At 31.0% G+C, this 21,696-nt stretch overlaps 3 protein-coding genes across 9 annotated transcripts in view; 2 read left to right on the plus strand and 1 right to left on the minus strand.

Annotated features, from left to right (window-relative positions):
* ewg (DNA-binding protein Ewg) overlaps positions 1–9,745 on the plus strand; it is a 12,771-nt gene extending 3,026 nt beyond the window's left edge. For 4 of the 7 annotated variants that reach the window (XM_018461249.1, XM_018461248.1, XM_018461252.1 and 1 more), the window contains exons 3-8: positions 1,851–1,975; positions 3,074–3,499; positions 3,819–4,130; positions 4,875–5,015; positions 5,592–5,739; positions 7,411–9,745. In XM_018461249.1, coding sequence (XP_018316751.1) covers positions 1,851–1,975; positions 3,074–3,499; positions 3,819–4,130; positions 4,875–5,015; positions 5,592–5,739; positions 7,411–7,739 — 1,481 coding nt within the window. In that variant the 3' untranslated portion in view covers positions 7,740–9,745. The remainder of the gene's footprint in view (positions 1–1,850; positions 1,976–3,073; positions 3,500–3,818; positions 4,131–4,874; positions 5,016–5,591; positions 5,740–7,410) is intronic. The other 3 variants (XM_018461251.1, XM_018461253.1, XM_018461254.1) reach the window with 2 other exon arrangements.
* Positions 9,746–10,181: 436 nt separating this feature from the next.
* On the minus strand, positions 10,182–11,771 carry COX5A (Cytochrome c oxidase subunit 5A). Its single transcript, XM_018461189.1, has 2 exons — positions 11,462–11,771; positions 10,182–10,619 (listed from the first exon to the last, which is right to left on the minus strand). The coding sequence occupies exons 1-2, from the start codon at positions 11,667–11,669 to the stop codon at positions 10,369–10,371; spliced, it is 459 nt and encodes a 152-aa protein (XP_018316691.1). The 5' UTR covers positions 11,670–11,771; the 3' UTR covers positions 10,182–10,368.
* A 2,137-nt stretch (positions 11,772–13,908) lies between these two features.
* On the plus strand, positions 13,909–15,114 carry LOC108731105 (uncharacterized). Its single transcript, XM_018461199.1, has one exon. It carries the CDS (start codon positions 13,909–13,911, stop codon positions 15,109–15,111), a length of 1,203 nt encoding a protein of 400 aa, XP_018316701.1. The 3' UTR covers positions 15,112–15,114.
* Positions 15,115–21,696: the final 6,582 nt, after the last annotated feature.

The following is a 21,696-nucleotide window of genomic DNA, read 5'->3' on the forward strand; positions in this document are numbered from 1 at the left end:
ATATATATATATATATATATATATTGTACGATTTGTATTTGAATATCATTATTTGCAAAATCATTTTACGATAATATTTATGTTTAAATAAAAAAATATAATTTATACTATAGACTAGCATGATAGTATGTATATATTTTTTTGTTTTACTAATGAATATTTTTGCCTACGATTTATGCGTTAATAATTTGACTTTTTGTTGTTGTGTATTTTGTCGTGTTTGTGTGTTTATTTGCTTTATGTTATTAGTGTTGAATCACAACGGATTGTACTCATAATTAATTAAAATTTTACCATGAAAATTAAAAATCAGAATATTACCTTGCATTATCCTTTTTTATTTAAATGAAGATTTATTTATTGTAATAATGGAATAATCAGAATATGATAATCAATATTATAAAAATGACATTTATATTTTTTTTAGTTAGAAAATGAAATAATTTAAGTAGGTAAAACGTTTCTCAATTTTTAACAATGAACACAGTCCAATATTTTTCTGTATTTTTATCTAGAATAGATGAAATATATCTTACATTCAGATTCTATTATATTTTTATAGAATTTTCTATTTTTTTATATTTTATATTTTCTTGGTATTTTTTCAAACGGGTGTATATATATATATATATATCAATATATATAAAATATATGTACAAGTTTTTTTTGTTTTAATCTGATTGTTTAGGAGGTCAGTGTAATATCAATTAATATCACTTTCATTGTTGCTTACGCATCTTTGTTTTGTATGTATTGGAAATACAATTACATTTTTGGTATGCCAATGTCATAAAATTTTTTGCTGTATAAATAAATAAAATATAAATAAAGAAAAATAGAAAGCAAAACGAGATAATAATGAGAATGCGGCACGGTACTTATTATTAGTTTTCTATTATGCGTAAATTGGTAATTAACACATTTTAGTTAACGTAATTAAATCCGTCGGACATTTCAGTTACGCCTGGAATCATTTTCATCGAAAATAAAAATTAATACTATTTAATTTCACTTTCGAATAGAAGATGGATCATTAATCAATTACCAATTCCAAAGGTAAAATTCTTCATTGTGGTTAGAAAATAAAGAAAACTAAAGACGAGGCAAATATATAGCCTGTGATTTATTTAAAGGTGCGACACAAATTTATTATTAGAAATTGAACTGATCTAATAACCAACAAAACATAATTTATCTGAAGAGTTCAAGAGCGTGTGAACAAAGAAAACTTCGATATAAATGTAAAAGTCCATAGTGATGTAATCAGAATAAGCGTCAAATAATAGTCAAATAATAAAATTATAATTGATTCATGCCCATTTCTACCAATGTAGAATAGCTTTAATCCTGGTTCAAATCTTTATCTTTTTCTAATTCTTCTAATTTCTAATTCACACACAGCAATGTAAAACGTGAAAATAATAAATAAACGAAATACATATAAGAATAACAATAAATATAGGACGCGTTAAACCCTGACAGCCGACCAATAATGGACCAATCACATTGAATCAGTCTTATTGTGATTGGTCCATTATTGATCGGCAGTCAGAGTTGGCAGTTGGGGGTCGATCTGCAGAGTCGATAGTCTGATCCGGCCTTTATACAATTTTATTATTTGTTATACGCATTAAATATTGCGCTGCACTCTCATCAGCTTTTTTTGTTCTTATTTCAGTATATTATAGTAAGTTTTTTACTTTTTTCTTTTTTTATAAATAAATGTTTATGTTATTGAGAATCTAAAAATATTTATAAAACTTCTTTTATTTTGATTCTTGATTATATTGGCATATCAAGAAATATTATGAAACAATTGAAATATTACTTTTGCATTAAAAAATCTTTAGGACCTGTAGGCGTCGCTGCAGCGGCTGCCATTGTGTCAGCCAAGAAGCGAAAACGACCTCACAGTTTTGAAACTAATCCCAGTATCAGAAAGAGACAACAAAACAGGCTTTTAAGAAAGCTTAGAGTAAGTGAAACTCTCCTACGTGAATAATTAGACTCTGAAGAATATAAATCAAAAGAATATAACAAATATCTATAAAGCCAACATTGGAAGGACATGTGTATATATAAACTTATTCTCGTATTACAATAACGGAAACATTTCGACCCATAATTTGATTCCTCAGTATATAAAATTCAAATATAATAAAAATATAAATAATACAGTAAAAATCACACAAAATATGAATAAAGTGCAGTAATCAAATTTAGTAAGAATCATGCAAACAATCTATCTCTTATGTTTATTCTTTGGCACTCAATTCTGTATGACGGTTCTTATCAAATTTGATTGTTATGCTTTATATTTTATGCAATTTTTAGTATTACATTACAGTATTATATGAATAAGCCAAATCGAAAATCAAAACGCGTTTACATTGTTATACGAGAACAAATTTATGTATATGTCACAATCAGAGTGTTAACTTTAGTAATAGCATTTTTCACTGGCATAATTGGTGCATACTCAGTGTACATTAAAGCTGTTATACACTAACCTAATTTGAATGTATAAAAGTGAGATATCTCAATTAATAAAATATCCAATGTATATTTTATCAAATACCACAATAAAATATATTGAGGATTTCGCGGTTTAATTCATTTTTATATTTTTAATAAAAATGTACATCGATTTATGTACAACAGCTTTAAAGTGCACCGAGTGCACCAGCTCTGCCAGTGAAAAACTATGTATATACATTACTAGTCAATGCATACATTTACGTATAGTAAATGTATATGTTGATTACAACAGACTACAGTAAGTGTATACATTTACAGTAGTTAACACTTTGACTGTAATATATATAAAAATACATAATATATACACATACTGATGTATGTGACTGACATGTATATACATATTCATGATATTGTAGTATTGGCTTTTACAAGTATTTTTTATATTCTTTTGATTTAAATTTTCTGATAATTTATCAATATCATATAATATCATTTTCATTATTACTTGCGTTCTTGTATTTTCGCGTATATATTTATTCTAGCACAATAGTATATATTATTTTAGAATTTTACAATATTATCGAACTGTTTATAGCAAACTATTGACGAATTTGCTACCCGAGTTGGACAACAAGCAGTAGTGCTAGTGGCTACGCCAGGCAAACCAAATAGTAGTTACAAAGTCTTTGGAGCAAAGCCCTTAGAGGATGTAGTTAAAAATCTAAGGACCGTTATCATGGAGGAGCTGGAGAACGCACTTGCGCAACAAGCACCGCCGCCCGTGCAGGATGATCCGTCATTATTCGAATTACCACCGCTTATAATCGACGGTATACCAACTCCGGTCGAGAAGATGACACAGGCGCAACTTAGAGCATTCATCCCGTTGATGTTAAAGTATTCTACAGGCAGAGGTAAACCTGGCTGGGGAAGAGATAGTACGCGACCTCCTTGGTGGCCCAAAGAATTACCTTGGGCTAATGTCCGAATGGATGCGCGAACGGAAGACGAAAAACAAAAAGTACGTAAATTCGATAAGAATATTTTTAATTTTTTCTTTATTGTTTTATCATTCTGTTCCAATACCAAAATATCTTTAAATGATTTGTTTCATTATTTTACATCATTATTTAAAAATCTTAAAAATATGTTATATAAAATACAAAGGAAAAAAATTAAATTTTTTGAAATATATATATATGTGTACAAGAAATAAATGATTTTTTTCAATTTTTTACTGTTCTATGTATTTGATAAAAGATAATGAACATAAAATAGTTGATCGAATAATCTATTCCAAGAACTTATTAATTGGATGTTAAACGTATGAATTGGGACAGTGCAATCCATTACAGATCTCCTGGACTCATGCGTTACGGCAAATTGTAATAAATTGTTACAAATATCACGGAAGAGAAGATCTTCTACCGGCGTTTAACGAAGATGACGAAAAGTCTAATACTCTAATACAACAAGCGACGCCTCATTCCTCGTCGCATCCATCATCGAGCCAGACACAAAATGGAGGACAGTCGCAACAGCAACAGACGGTGGGAGTTGTTCGTCTCAACAGCGCAGATTCATCTAAGGGAAACTCTTCGCCAGCACAAATCATTGCCGCGTCTCCCACAGCTCTTGCCACTGCCACTCAGGTGGGAGTGGATGGAGTTTATAAAAAAAAATAGAATTTTTAAAACAGATCTAGGATGACACGAAACAATATGAATTTTAGATCCCTATTTACTAAAAAATTTTTATTTTGATACTTAGAAAAATGTTAACAATTTTTATTTCTTATTTCAAGTTTTTCACTCTTCAGAAACCTGATTTTCATTTGTTTCTACAGTCCGCATCATCATATAAAAAAAAAAGAATCTAAAATTTTAATCTGGAATATTCTTTACAAAGTCGTATTTCTACTGATGTGTTTGGTTTCCCTTATTTGAGTTAAATCTTTTTTTTTTTTATTATTATACCATAGATTTCAGAATTGAATATATATTAAAATATATTAATTTGTATAATCTGTATTTAGTAATGGAACATTTATAAATCAAAATCATATATTTAAAAATTAAAATTCTAAGAGAACTCATAATAATGTTCCTTGATTCAAAGCTGCATTCAAAAGCATTATTCACTGTCATTTTTAAGCACAAAGTAACATACTATACAGTTACAACAACTACTCAAGATTACATTTGAGATAATGTTTAAAAATTTGGAATTGAAAAATCATGATTATTTTTTATGATTATCTTTTCTTTTGGTATATTTCATTCTTTTTATTGTTTTAGTTTCCTAAGATTTTTATAAAATGACAGTCCATGGAGTTTTGAGATGCAGCCATGATGTGTACATAGTTTACTTATCTCTGACTTACACTTGTTTAACAGATGACAGCCCAATATCCGACAACTGTATTGCAGACAATAACCAATCCAGATGGTACAGTTTCTATCATACAGGTGGATCCTAGCACACCGATTATTACGTTACCGGATGGTACAACAGCTCAAGTTCAAGGAGTTGCTACTGTAAGTTTTCTTAAAAAATACAAATATTTAATAAAATAAAAAATCTTTAAAGATCTCTTTTTAAAAAACTTCTTGAAAATGTAAACGTTTTTTTTAGCACGTAATAAGATAGATGTAATATCCGATATAATACAGTATTTATGTTACAATATACATACACATATAAAATATATATAAAATTGATGTACAGTGACATTTGAATTCGATCATTCTATGCGTACACATACAGAAATACTAAAGGTCAATACATATGTAGATGTAAAATCAATACAAGACAGAAGTATATGTATGAACAAAGAGTTATAAATATCATGTAAAGATTAATATTTATAATAGAAATGTTTTATACTTTTAGATCATTTTCAGTTTGAAGAATATAAATTGAAATTGATGCAATAGACATTAACAAAATATTATAATAATAATAAATCGTCGAATCTATACTATAGATAATACTAGATGTGACAATAGTCCTAATATTTTTGGGAAAAAAAAATTGTTAAATTTATCCAATATTATATTATGTAATATAATGTACAAGTCATTTACAATAACATCATTTTCGATTGCATTCAGATTCATACGAGTCAAGGAGATGTTCAGGCACTAGCGGAAGTAGCCGGTAGCACAGAAGGTGCTAGCGTGGCCGTCGATTTGAACACCGTCACAGAAGCGACGTTAGGTCAAGACGGCCAGATCATCCTTACTGGAGAAGACGGACACGGTAAAACAGTTTTTTATAGGCTCTGCACTGTCGCCGGCCAGGAACTACTTGAGCAGTGATTCGTTTTTATTGGTCCCGGATCTTTTTTTGCATGCTGTCTGCTATGCTCCAATCAAGAATCATGTCTCTATGTGTTTATACTACTTTGTATTACGAAGTAGGATCTGGACTAGTTAATGTATTTGCCTCGTATTGTATATATATATATCTAGAGTAATTTTATATAAATGGAGCTATGCACAGCTTAATTTGAAACTTTGTTCTTTGAGAATCCATGGTGCGCTTATGTAATTTATAACACGAAGAACCGTGTAAAAGTATTAATTGCAAATATTTGCACTTTGGAATGTGTATAAATATAAAAAAAAATTACATGTTTATATATGTTCATACATTACTATTTGTTATCTTTTGATTTTAGAAAAGTTAAAGTAAGATAACGGCATTTATTTATAATATAATATGCATGTAGATACTACTGTTCAGCGATTACATGCACGTGACACATATTTGTGTAAAATATTATTATTCTATTATTATAGTATATGTAAGAATTATTGCAGTACTACTAGAAACTTTTACAACAAACGAAAAATGTACGTATAAGTGACTGCAAAGGGAATATATCGCCATTGGATTCTTAAAATTTTTTAATTTAATTGCTAAAACAATCCGCTATCGCAATTACGATGACGGAAGAAACTGTTGTAACGATTATATTTACTATTGAAGATTGGTTTACTGACTTTAATTAAACGAAGAGAAATAAACTTGCTGTACATAGAGTATTTTTTGTTGATGTACCATTATTTTTTATACATTATGTGCTAGCAGCCTGTGTTTAAGCTGCTTGAAATAAGTAACATATTAGTGCTAACATTTATATGCTTTTCGAAAGTGTCATGTGAATTGTGTGATCTGAAATTTTTATTTTTGCAAACGGCTTAAACACTCGCTATCCCTCATAAACGCCTTGATTTTCTTAGACCGTATTTCGATTTTACATTAAGTTGAAGGGGCGTACCAAAGAATTATTGAGTCATAATAAGTATATCTGTTATTTCTGAACGCACCCTTTAACTAATTAAATGGTACTATCTCTGCGTCTTTAAATTGATCAATATTTATGCAATATGCGATTTTGTTTTTATCATATTTCAACTGGCACACAGTGGTCTCACAGACCACTGTTTCATTCCTTTTGTTGTCCTTGTCCTTTAGAAACCATTATCCTCTATTTACTTTCCACTCTGTAACATATATGAGTAATTTTGTTTTAATAATTTTTTTCGTTTGTGAATAACTACAGTGATCTGACAGACCGTGTTATGCCAGTTATGAAAAAATAAAAGACGCGTTAAATTAAGGATTGGTAATCCAATGGATGTTCTTTTGTATTGTAAACTAGTAGTTATTGAATTGTTACGATAGAAATTAAAATTGTCGAATGAAGAATGCGTAGTGAGAACAACACCACTTTTTATCGTGCACAGACCGTATTGGTTCGGTTTTAGCGCTTTGCAAACAGCTTCTTGACGTTGTCGCATTGTGAGTATAATTTATCTGAGATATTTGTTTAGAATTTTCTTTTATCATCTTCTAGTTTGCAATATAGATGCAATTGGCTCGTTATGGGTCGATCATGGAACGCTTATCATATGTTTGTTTCAGGATATCCTGTATCAGTCTCAGGCGTAATCACAGTGCCAGTGTCTGCCAGTATGTATCAAACTATGGTGGCCAATATACAGAGCGATGGTACGATGCAGGTGGTAACGCCGATGGTTCAAGTACCCAAGGTCGAATCAGGAAACGGAGACACCACCATCGAGGCTGTTACTATACAAGGTCACCCCATGACGATGATAAATGCCGCCGGAGAACATCAGGTTCTTCAAGTAATATCGTTAAAAGACGCCAACGTTCTGACAAAGACCATGCAGGCCGAAGTTAAGGACGAGGACAGTCAACAACAACAAACTGTGTCTAGCCCAGAATAAACACGTTAAGTGTAATCTAGTTAATCTAAAAGAATCACTCCGTATCACCTGTACATGCTATCAGTGCATCACGGTGATATACGGAAAGGATAAATGTGTGAAAGAATTAGTAACGATTGGTGTTGTGTTTTCTTTTTCTCTTTGAGTCACTGTTCTGTGTAGCGTATCTTGCTGATTGCATCGTCATTGAACAGCGGTTATATTTGAAAATAAGAATGAATGAGTGTGAAATTGATTGAATTAAGATTAGTCATATTTGTACTCAAGATACAACATAGACGCTTGAGAGTATTCACTTGCAATCCAATTTTTCGGATGTAGTATTAATTTTCAAAGAGGTCTATTGTCGTATCAGGTGAATGCGTCTGTTTTCGAAGATAATTATCTATCGCACTGTTTACTGGAAAATCGATAAATCACGGATACTTGTGTGATTTTCCAGTACTGCGTGAGTTAAGCACATATTTTCTAGTCTTATAGCCAGGTTGATACATGGGAATACACACCAAAGACTTATTCTTTTATTAATTTGTTAATATTTTCTACGGAAACAATTTATATGAAAATGTTTATACTTAATTTCATAAATTAATCATGAAGCTCGATTACTTCCACAATGACAGCAGAAATAATTCATTCAGTTTTGTTAACGACACAAGATGATCTTTTTTTAAATTTAATGAAGGCACACAAAGCTTCCCCACAGATACCTAAAAGTAAAAACGAGAAAAACTACAATTTTTTTGTTATATTCTTAATGAAATTGGTTTTCTATAAAGAAATTTATTTTTATGGGCAAAAACAAGGCACATAGAGTCAAATAAATTGCATGGTCAATCTATTAAAACATTTGAGCTCGAAGTTCAGTCTGATTAAATCGTACGAGTCAAAAAATTATCAAGATTTTCTTATCACTGTATAACAGTATATATAATAATACAGACGTGGGCGTTTCTCATGAGCGTTTCTTGACCACTTGGAATTTCTTCTAAATAGTCAAGATATGCAAAAAACAGGCTATTATATATAATATATAAAGGATCGCGATAGTAGAAATAAAGAAAAAAAAAAAGAGTTAAGCATTTCTGACGGGTACAAATAGAATGTAAGATGTATGTTTTTTCATAACTAAGAAAGCATAATAATATACAGACTACAGTTTGCAGTTTTAATACGCACCAACGAAAGGCGTGTGTCCGTAATCTTATTTTACAAGAATTATATTGCACTATGTACTTGTTTCAATTAGCGTAATCAATAACGAGTCATTATTTGATTTTCACCAACGAAGAAAAAAATGTAATTATATTTGTATGAAAGATTATTTTTATGTGTTCTTGATTTCGAAAATTATAGAATTACAATGTATGTATATTATTTTCGAAAGAGGAGGGTATGCGATTGTAAAAACCAGGATTCACACACACATACACACATATATACTGTCCTTCATTTCACTTGAAGGTAATCAAAAGTAATCGATTCTATTTTACACTAAATAGTTGAACTGTGTCGTGGTATTTAAAATCATCGCTCCCATTTTTATATAATATATTTAAAGTGACGAAAAGTGTATTTTTTGCGTGCAATCTTGTTTCAATGTTGCGGTGACAAATTGTAGAATTATCTTTACCTGAAATAACTTTACTTTTTTAACTGTGCACTTCTATTCTCTCGCCTTTTTTGTATGTAATCTACATTACATTTTACATTACATATCTACGTTATATGTAGAATGATTAAAATAATGCTATCCTTCAGTTGTAGTTGTTATCCAATTGTAAATTGGATAATGCATAGCATGTTACATGTATTGCAAAGCAATACTTCACTCCAAAGATCGTAATATTGAAACAACAAATTGCCCTTGAAATCATGTGTAATAATATTAAAGAGATTTTTATAACATTATAGGGAAAAGTAGTTGAAATTAGTGGTAAATACTATTAAAAGCGTATCATAATGACTAGATAATAATTGTTGCGTTTTTTTTTTTAATATCAGGGCAACTGCATTAATGATGTAATATATTGGTACTCACGTGTAAGATAAACATACTATATTTTCCCTCCGTTGTTTGTAACAAAGCACATACCGAGCATAAATTAAGTTGGATGTCATTTGAAAAGCAAGGAAAAAATATGTATTAACTTTAGATAATTATAGACATATGTGTATATGACTTTGCTGATGTATATCTCCCAATCTCTCCATCATATAATGTGTAAATAAGTTGTCATGTGTAGTTTTTAATTTTACCTCCATACATCTATTGCAATTATGCGAAACTAAAAGTGATTAATACGATTGTACTATATACTGTTACTATATATATTTCAATTGTTCGCATCACAGGCATGAAACATAAAAGAAAAAAAAATTAATTCGACAGTTTTTATATATCTTTAAAATTAAATCTCTAAATTCTGGCACATCTCATATAGAGTATTAAGCTTTGATTTTTTATTAACAGACATTAATTACAATTGTGGTTGTTTATTCAACAATGCTGCTGGGAATGCAAATACATGTCTAATTCAATTTAACTGACAAATTATTTTCAATGTTTGCATCTGAGGCAGCAGTTAATATATAAATACTAAAATTTATACAGTATATTTTTAGTCCATTACATTTCATATACTGATTGATAGGCTAATTCTGGGTTATCATATCCTAACTCCTCGGGTGTGTTGATACCTAGCTCGTCCAAAGTGGGTCTAATTTCTTGAAGAATGTAAGGATAGATTTGAGCGGCATGTGGGCCACCTTTATCTTTTACAGACTCTAGGAACCTTACAGCGAGCGCAAAGTCATTTAACCTTCGGCAAGCTCTCAATGCTGCGCATATGATCTTTGGTTCTGGCACAAGATCCATACCTAAACAAAACGAAATGAATTTGTTATTTTACAATTGACACATGGATATGCATTTATAATAGGTCAATATAAAATAAAGATTGCGACTACCTGATTAAAAAAATGCTTGCATGATAAAAATAAATATCTTCTTTCTATTTTATAATAGAATATCATCAGTGTCCAATTTTTTTAATGTAAATTCTTCGAATGATAATTCAAGAGAAAATCAATTTTCTTTTTGAATTAAATTTATTTAACGATTAAAAATAAAACACTCATAGCAATATGGATTTCAGAAAGGCAAATACATGCATGGAAAAGTTGTTCCTCAAGTATAATTTCAAATAAATTTTCAAGTAAATTTTAATAGAAAAGATTTTAATCAATAATCAATGACATTAGACTGATATGTAAATGATACAACTAATAATAAGTAGGAAAATAACTTATTTAATCTGAACTACATTTTAATGCTTAATATTTCACTATGAATTTATACACACATTCAATTCTGTATATAAATTCACTAAACACTAAAATATTATTAAGTATTAAGATCTAGCTCAGACCCCTCCCTCCAAAACAAGATATCTTCCTACTTACTTTTTAATACAAGTTTTATAATAGAAGTTTTTAATAGGACTTTAACAGGAGTTATGACTAAAGAGATATTCGGTAGTACCAGAACACTGTATGTTTATGCAAATACAATGCAAAATAAAGTGCAATTGAAAGGAACAGTAGCGTTTTACTTCACTACTTCTCGTCAATAAGAAAACTACCATCAGTATTAGGTGTCGTCGTGTTTCAACAGTTCGAGATTGATCATTTTTTAATAAAGATAATCAACGCGAGCTTACCGGCCAGATCGTTCATGGCTTTTCTGATCTCCCAGTGATCAATATCGTTGCGATTGAAGAAATTTACATATCGTTGATCAAATTCCTCGTCGGTCTCCTTGGGACCACCGTGGGCAGTTCTGGTGCACTGCGTGCCGACGACGGAGATCTGCGGCATAATCGCGGTGCGTGCTGCCGAGGCCACGCGTGTCGCTACGACGCGCAACATTTCTTCTCGCTGAAAATCTCGCACGAAAAACTTATACGGACTGACTGATTATCTGTCTGTTGCGTAAACCGGCCACGGCGGAAGTCGACCGTCGAAATTAGTCGAATTGCTTGAAGTTTGCGGCAAGTTCGACCAGATGACGTGATCTGTCACTTCCGATCGCGAGTGATACCGGCGCGTATCTTTAAATTGAGGGACAATAGCTGCTTTCCTTTTACACACAAGTGAAACTGAGTCCGAAGTGAGCTGAGCATTTCAAACTCAGCTCACTTCGGAGCTAATGACGTCATCGTTCAGTATGTAAAAGGAACGCGCTGAAATGAGAAATTCTCACTAACCTCAAATTAAATAATAAAAGGTATAATCAAAGGTTAGGCTCGTATTCTAAATAATCACCAATTATTTATTAAAAATTACAATTCTTTTATCAATTTATTCTTGCTTTTTTGATGAAAAAGTTATCGAATATACATAGGTTTATAACCTCACTTTGAAGTGAGTTTACGAGACTCACGAAAGCACACGGTCTCGATCTTGTGCAGATTATGGGGAAAAACTCAGTTGAATCTCACTTGTCAGAATGCAAAAGGAACGCGCATTCAACTGAGTTATGACGTCACAAGTGAGAATTATCTGAGAATCGGTGTAAAAGGAAAGCAGCTAATGAGTAAGAAATTAGATTTGGTTTAATCAGATAACTTTAATTTTAATCTTTTAATTACTGTTTTAATTAGTTTCGTTCTAATTGATCGAATTCTACTTTGTAATTTGCAGTTTTCAACTTTCAATAAATCTGTTTTTTTATTCCTACACTCTTAAACATCATGGTGCACGCATCCATGATGGAAGTATATTTCTAAGGCCGGAATCAGACTACGCATTAGGTCTGTTCGCGTTGCATGAAATCCCCAAATATTTTTGCATTTAAAATGAGATAGATACATATTTGGCCTTGAAAAGAGAGAAAGCGAAGATGCCGAGTGCCAAAAGTGCAAGCAACATGAACAGACCTATTGAATATTGAGATCGAAGATTAAAAGATTGAAATTTGACCAATCAAAACAATAGGAGCTAAAATTCCTTTGTCCTCACTGGTCAAATTTTAGTCTTCAATCTTCAACCTCAATCTTCAATGCGTAGTCTGATTCCGGCCTAATATACTTCCTAATATACATCCACCATGTGAACTTTTGCATCAGTTCATCTTTCTTCCTTTTCTCTTCAGGAGGAAAAAAGAGGAAGAAAGATGAACTGGTGCAAAAGTTCAGCCAAAAAGAACAGACCTAATGTTTCGAGCAGAATCTCTATTATTGTATGGAAGTCGGTCAACATTTTGAACTATTATCACGTTAACTTACACGACAGTATGTCTTAGACATCCTTTGTTTTGCAAATTATTAATGAACTGATTCAATAGATAATAAAGAAAAAAGATATGATGATTTGTTTGTTTCATATCTAACACCCTGCATCTTCTAAACAAATTGATCGAATTTAAAAAAATCAAATGTAGAGAATTGAAAGACTTTTCTAATGATGTATCATTTGACCCACCTTCCTATGATTGTATGTTCATGTATACATAAACGTAATTCACGTAATATCATTATTTATTGACATTTCCTAAAATAATTATTGTGTTGGATGGTGATTATTCTTCGACGTAGAAGCATATTGCGATGTAGACGTAATATTCATTGTAATATGATAATAAAGTAATGCATAACAATATACAGGGTGGCCTATCGAAAACGAAACAGACCGAATATCTCCTATAAAAATGATTTATAATACATATATATAATTTATGTTAAAAAATATATATATTTAAAAAAACTGTTGCGTTTAGTTTTAAAAATACAAGGAACATTTGTTTACAAGTTGACTAACGTCTGTCTATAATACTATTTCGTACCACACGTATTATTTCAAATGAGCCAATTATTATCAGACATGGCTATCAGCTGATAATAGACTGTTAGCAATTTTGCAAAAAATGTACATTGATATGCATAGTTAAACTATTTTTGTAGTATCGCGATGCACCGATATCAGTTTTCTAATTTTCATGTTAATTTCATAAAACTCGTAGTTTTTAGTCGCCAAGCAATATTAGCTAGCCTTTACAAGAAACTGTTATTAGTACTGCGCTAATTACCGAAGTGATATAAACTCAATCAGTAACTCACGAATTTCATTACTTTTATTCGGACACGTGCGAATCGCGTATTCAAATAAAATGTCCTACGAAAGCGGTCAAAGATGGATCGACGAGATAATGCCAAAGATAATCAAGAATCTTGGATCGGACATTCACAAAGCTCAGTACGAATTATTAGAATCTACTGGCAATTTTATGTCCAACATATATCGTGTACGTTTGCTGTTTGAGAACAAAATAAATAGACAAAACGAAGAATTGTCTATGGTACTGAAGAGAGCCACGTCGGATTTCGGTTTCAATAGTGATCTTCAATTTCGGAACGAAATCCTGTTTTATCAAATGTACTCCCGACCGGATGAGAATTATGCGAGATGCTTCTACTTCGAAGAACGATCGCCCACCGACTTCGTAATTGCCTTAGAAAATGTCAACGGACAAGGATATTATTCTTGTCCATATAATAAATATGATCCCCCAGTGGAATACACATTAGCGGCGATGCGCGAGTTGGGACGATTTCATGGTAAAGGATATGTCATGAAGGAAATGCAACGGGAAAAATTCTTCGATATCGCGACGCAAATTCAAGAAGTTAGGTATACAAACAAAACGGAGAGTATTTACAAGTTTGTTTGCAACATTAAGACATCACGAGTGGTAGAATATCTTCGCAGCCAGGATCATGATGCAGTTTTCTGTGATAAGATGGAGGCCTTACTTTCAAACGCGTTTGAAAAAGTGATGATAAAAACGGTACAGCCGCTTGAACCTCTAGCCACGTTGTGTCACGGTGATTTTACATTGGACAATATTCTCTTCAAGACAGAAGACAATAAGGGACAGCATCTTCCAATATTAATTGATTTCGCGCTCATTAGATACTCGACGCCTGTTATTGATCTCTCCACATATCTCCACTTATGTTGTTCGAATGAAATGAGAAAAGAAAAATTTCTCGATTTCATGCAAGCTTACCATGACTCGCTTAAAGAATATCTATTAAACGCCGGCGTTCAAGATATTGAGAAATACTCGTATAACGCTTTGTTGGGCGATTTTAAGAGAGGTGCTCTCTTTGGTTTCGTTGTTATGTGTGCCTTTATACCAGTAATACTGGGATATCTCAATCCAGAAGTAATAATACAAGAAATATTAGATCTTGGTCCTCTAGAAAGCACGAAGAAACAAAGATATACCGGAGGAGACAAAGTATCCAAAATGCTAGTTGATGCCTTGCTGTATCTGAAAGATCTTGGCTGCCTGAAACATGTTTTATAGTTACGCGAGATAATGCGAACGAATAAAATTTAACGTCTGTCGATTAATAACATGAAGCTCAATAATGAATAGATTTTAAGCTATGATTTATCAAAAATGTAAAACTCATTTCCTGTACAGAGCTGCTAACTGATGTTATTTCATATTTTTTACATAACATCAAATGTACTTTATATATCATTTGTGTGAAATTAAATATATTGAAATAGTGTTCATGAACATCGAAATATAATATATACAGAAATATTCCTTACCGTTTCCTTACCATATTCATTGGTCGGTATTTATAGTCGATTCTTATATTTAAGACTGTCTTAAATACAGTCTTAAGATGTTATGAACCAATCAGAGGTATTCATAGTCGGTTCTTATTTCAAAACCATCTTAAGTAATGTCTTAATACGCTAACGCGGCTCTCTGATTGGTTCATGACACCTCAAAGCTGAACTTAAGACGATCTTGAATATAAGAACTGACTATGAATACCGGCCAGAAAGCCATATTAGCATCTTAAGACATTACTTAAGATCGTCTTAAAATAAGAACCGATTATGAATATCGGCCATTGATTTAAAATAATATCGAGAATAGGAACGTCAAAATAATCATTTTCTGTATCAATACTATTATCTTTCAAATTAAGATTGAATAAGGCACATCAAATTTCAATGGATCTCTTTCCAGATCAATGCTTTGCTAGTTGTACATTACAATTTTACACCTTTACATTACATTTCAAGAACTATCCATTATTGATGTCCATGATATCTCTGAGTGTATACAGTTGCACAAGTTCAATTGGGCACTAGCCAATCATAGCTCTAGGAAAAAATAATTAAAAAATCTCCCTAGATGAAAGTCGCTGTGATTGAGCGGTTGTAGTACTAAATGCATCCTATAACTAATAAGTTGAAGTGAAATAAGTATACGAATGCTCGTTTCTCGAATGCATTTTCGAATACGGTCCACTTGGCGCTACAAATGCTTCTGATTGGACGGCTCGTTATTCCTTGTGCCTGTTACTTGTGCCTATTGTGTTTCCAGTTCTAGCTTAATAATGCGCATAGTTATTGTGTTGTCAACATGGCTGTCGATAAGATAGATGTGTTATTTATTTGATCCTTACGATGCCATCGTGTGCAATACGAAATTGTAAAAATAATTCGCGAAACACGAAAAACAAAAAAATAAGTTTTTTAACATTTCCGAAGGACACGGAAATGATTGAAAAGTGGAAAATTGCATGCAAAGAAAATGTTAACCCTAAAATCGGTACATATATTCGTTGGTATGATTTATTTGTAGTCAATATACGATATTGTAATTAATAAAATGTATAATCGAAATTGATTTATTAAATTGATTTATTAAAAGTCAATTAATGAACAAGAAGGGTTATTAGAGCCTAGCAAGATAACGTGTGTTATAATTATAATGCTTTATCATATAAACAATATTCAAACGAACATTTCGACCTTTTTCAGTGAATGTATACAAGATTGTAAGATGAAAACTTACATATAAAACTTACATTTAATGTGTATAATTTATTATAATATCGCATAAATCCTTGCATAAACCTATTGTGATCATAATTATGTCTTGGTCCTGATGTCCATTTACTCAATTTGATTTGTCCTAATATCTTTTATGCTTAACAGAATTTTTCCTTAATTGTGGCAGAATCGACATTTTAGAATTATGATTGGATAACCATATACATGATGAATATTTCCATGATATTCACATTAATGTACTAAATTCTTCAATTTATCGATTCTCTAATCAACGATTATCGAGTGACATTTTGTAAATGTATAGTTAACACTGACAATTATATGTATAGTACCTTCTAACATTTACATTGTGGTACAGGTAATCTTATTCTTAATTATTAATTTATTAAAAGTATTATTGATTTGTGTAGCTCGTGTCTGTTCGGAACATTTTCATCATTCACAATTTGAAGATAAATTGTGGTTTAAAAATTTAATTGGAGAATCTGGGAATGTACGAGTAAAACTTAGACGTGATGCAGTTCCACTGACAGCCGTAGAGGACAACAAAATTTCCATGGATAACGATTTGGGTATAAATATAGTATATTTTTAACATTTAAAGTGATAATTTTTAAAATATATATCAATTTATCTTGTACTTTGCCTTCTTATGTATTAAATATATTTTCAGAAGTAGATGTTGCACAGCCCGTTGCCCATTGCTCGTTGGATCCAGGTATAGATTGTGCTGCGTTAATCTCCACATCGAGCTATGTGACTCAAGCTGCGCTGAACACTGCAGTGGTTCCTAATTTTGGTACGTTTTGTCATTGTATTTTACTTGTTTCTTAAACTATTATTATTCACATAATTATTTTTCACATATAATAATATTTCTCCTTTTATGCTGAGGCAGATATCTCTCAGGAAATGCAGAAATTACAACATAGAAATGCAGCCTTACTTCTGGAAACGAAAGCTTTACATTTGGAAACGGAAACCCTTAAACGTCAACTGGCTTCGAAAGATAAACTGCACGAGAAACAGTTGACACAGAAAATGCATGACAAGTTAACTCCGTTTTTTACACCAGGACAAATAGAATTACTTTTAAATCCAACGCAGAAGATCCGTTGGACTAAAGAGGATATTGCAGCTGCAATTTCGTTAAAAAGCGTAAGCCCAAAAGCTTATAGATATCTGAGGAAAACAAAACATCTTCCTTTACCTGCAATGTCAACTCTTCGAAAATGGATAACACATTTAAACATTGACAAAGGCATCTTAACAGACGTATCAGCAATAATGAAAGAAAAAAGTAAAGACATGACAGAAATGAAGAAAACTTCAGTTCTCTGCTCTGATGAAATTTATTTGTCAAACCAATTTCAAATTGAAAAAAGAAAGGAGAAAGTGTATGTGTATGTGGTATTGAACAATTAAAAAAAGTGTATGACTAAAAGGACATCTCAAAAAGATTCTGATATTGAAAAATTTTTTTTAAATGTATAAATAAAAAATGTACAAAATACAAAAATGTAAGAAAAAGACGCCAAAAAGGTTCTTACAATATTTCATTTTAATATATACACTTCATCTTTCTTCTACAGCCGCCTATACTTTGAATTATTTCCTTCCTTAGAAAAACAGGTATTATTGCATGAAGTTGATACATTGGATGTCGTTGATGTCATAGAACAGAGCCTTCCAACATGCCTTCTGGCACGACGTGTGTTTTATGTTATGAAATCCTTCCTTTTTTCACCCCATTAGGTTTCTGACCTCAAGAGACAGATCACAGTACCACACTATGTTACTGTGATCTGTCTCTTGAGGTCAGAAATCTAATGGGTTGAAGAAGGAAGAAGAATGTAAATTTCATTCATAATGTAAAAAGGCATGCTGTGCTCGAATTGGAAGGCTCTGTCATAGAAGAAGAACGACTGAAATACATTGCCGATTATGCAGCATTGCAGATTTATGCATAAATATAAAGATTTGGGAACGTCTACTGAAATTCACTAGATTTGTTCAGATAGATTGTACTCTTATCTGATTGGGTTCTGATTGTGTATCAGGCATGTCTGATCGAATTTTTGCTCGGGAAGAGGAAGGAAGACAGTCCGAAAAAAGAAACTGGCCTATAACAGGCATCAGGTGGAACAACTTTAAGATTAGTATCATTTCTTATTTGTATAAAATTAAGTTTTTCCTTGTTTATTTGAATCTTTTAGTTCGATAAAAAATATACAAAATGTACAAATAGTAATTAATGAAAGAAAATGAAATTATCTAAAATATTTTATAAAAGTTTATTCTTATAAAAATTTTTTTTTCAAACGATGGATAATTATAAGTTTTGAAACATTAAAACATATTCAACATTAGATAAAATTTACTTTGGCGAGCAAAATTATATATTGAGATGGATGACACATAATTCGAACATTTATTGTGATCACTCTTTTTATCTATACCCATTGTAAATAATATCATTTTTCTAAATATGAATAATTTTTTTAAAAGTAATTAAGTATTATTAACTATTTAACTCTAATGCATTTACGTCTCACACATAAATTATGATATTCACATTTTTTAATAATTATTTTAGTAAACATTTAATAAAATTAGAAATATAAAAATTATAAATTGCATCAAAACATATGGATCTTGGTGCCTAATAATATTTCTATATATATATGAATTTTTAAATATATTTTTCATTTCTACAAATTGCGCCGATTACTGTCGAACTTGAAACGTAACCTTAAGCTAAAGCTAGAATAATAATACAAATTAAATTAATAATTAATTTAATAATAATAAATTTAAATCTTTTTATATATTAAAAATAGTTTACGTATCAATATTAGCACAAAAATGTTTAACATATAAGGCAAAAAAACATAATTATGAATTTATTTTGTAAGCTGATACATATTGTTATAATGTCTTGTTATTGATATTTTGTGATATATCTTGATATTAATTACGCATATGTAACGTTACCATAAAGCAGAAACAATTTTTCAATAAAAATATTATTGCATGTTAAAAGGATCCTCGTGGTACTCATAGTAATACCTTTATTACCTTGTCATATCTTTATGCCTAAGCGCGCAAAATGTCATCTTTATAATTAGTGAACTTAATCGTTATTAATTTAAAAACTATTATAGTCTTTAAAACATCTTGGATAAGTTGTAAACTGATATATCTATTTTTCCAATTATCATCCGTATGGATAATCGAACGTGGACGACAATAGGTATTAATAATAATATTATTAATTATAATATTTTATCTATAATATAAATCAATTGATTCAACATTTGGATGATAAATTATCCAAATTTTAATAATCACGTGAGCTTTTGTAAAACTGTGATCGCTTTTTAATAATACCTTGTCGGTGTTTCGACAAATTTGGATTAATTTAATCAGTGATTAATTCGACAGAATTACCTAAATGTATAATGCGTCATCCGTAATCTAATTTTTTCATATATCAAATAACAGGATATTAATAATCTTGATAACAAAATACTGTGGCTATGTCTTGACAAGTTAATCAAGTTAACTTCATCAGGTTATATAGGGAAGAGTTGTCGGATGCATACTGGTCACCTAAATCATACCTTATCAATGTTTTATTAATATAGGCAACATTTAGTATAATATAAAATAAACGAGAAATGAGTAAAAAATATAGCCTACATTCTGTTTTATGGACGTTAGCGGCGTTTTAAAAAATCAGATATATCTGATATTAATTTTTAATCATCTTATGTAGTTGATAACAACACAATCCAATTTTATTATAAATTTTTGTATTTTTATAAAAGAAGATTTATTGTAGAATATTTTACATTCACTATATACAGGGTGTTTGGTAACGACCGCAAAATATTTCGTGCGTGGGTAGAACAGATTACACTGAGTCGAAAAGTCCTGTACCATTTTGCGGTGTCAACAATAGTTAAGGAGATATTAACGTTTAAAGATAACCGAATAAGAGCGTCCGGCCGGCCTATTGCTGCCGAATGTACAACCCATCGATCGCGGGGAGTGGGGCAAGCACCCCGCTGACCGCCGCGAGGGTGCGAGCCACTAAGCTCGAACGGCGCGGCGCGCCTGATAGGCCATCCCCACTCCCAGCGGCCCGCGCGATCGTGGCCGGTGGGTTGTACATTCGGCAGCAGTAGGCCGACCGGACGCTCTTATTCGGTTATCTTTAAACGTTAATATCTTCTTAACTGTTGTTGACACCGCAAAATGGTACAGGACTTTTCGACTCAGTGTAGTCTGTTCTACCCATGCACGAAATATTTTGCCGTCGTTACCAGACACCCTATATATATAATTGCAACCGTTATAAAGATTAAATCGATATTTTTATCAAATCAAGTTTTCTAAATCGTACCATCACAAGATAAGACTGATAATTGTCAATAATAAAACTGATAATTGATATCAATACAAATATCAAATGTAAAACTATATTTGAGCCAATTTTATTTTAACGTCATTTGTCTTTTCACTATTGTTATTTAATAATTAAAATGCTTGATTTTTTTTCAATAAATTATTAAAATTAGGTATTAATTATTAGGTATTAGTTAATGCTTTCTTTTATTAATCTTATACTTTCAATTATTTTCATTCATGAATTCAATACTTTCAAAGGAAACACGACTAAAAAAGATCTACAGGAACAATTTAAGTGACCGGTTGCCTAAATCGTACCTTTGCAACATGTTACAAAAAGAGTTATCAAATTAATTTGTCATTATTATTATTATTCTCATTATTATTATTATTTTTAATACACTAAAAAGTAATTTTACAAACTAGAAGGATGTATAAATATGTATGGATATATCTCATACATAATTATATATGTTTATGAATATTTATATATGTTTATGTATGTTTATACATATTTATATATATTCATGCATAAAAAATTTTTCACCGCGACATATCTTAGAAAATATATCTGGCTATCATATCGAGCAAAAAGAGGGGCATATTCTTCAAACAGTATCTTTCTAAGATATAATCGAAAAATCTCCAACCACAG

The sequence above is a fragment of the Mycetomoellerius zeteki genome, unplaced genomic scaffold (genome assembly GCF_001594055.1).
Source record: "Mycetomoellerius zeteki isolate Tzet28-1 unplaced genomic scaffold, Tzet1.0 scaffold120, whole genome shotgun sequence".
Lineage (NCBI taxonomy): Eukaryota > Metazoa > Arthropoda > Insecta > Hymenoptera > Formicidae > Mycetomoellerius > Mycetomoellerius zeteki.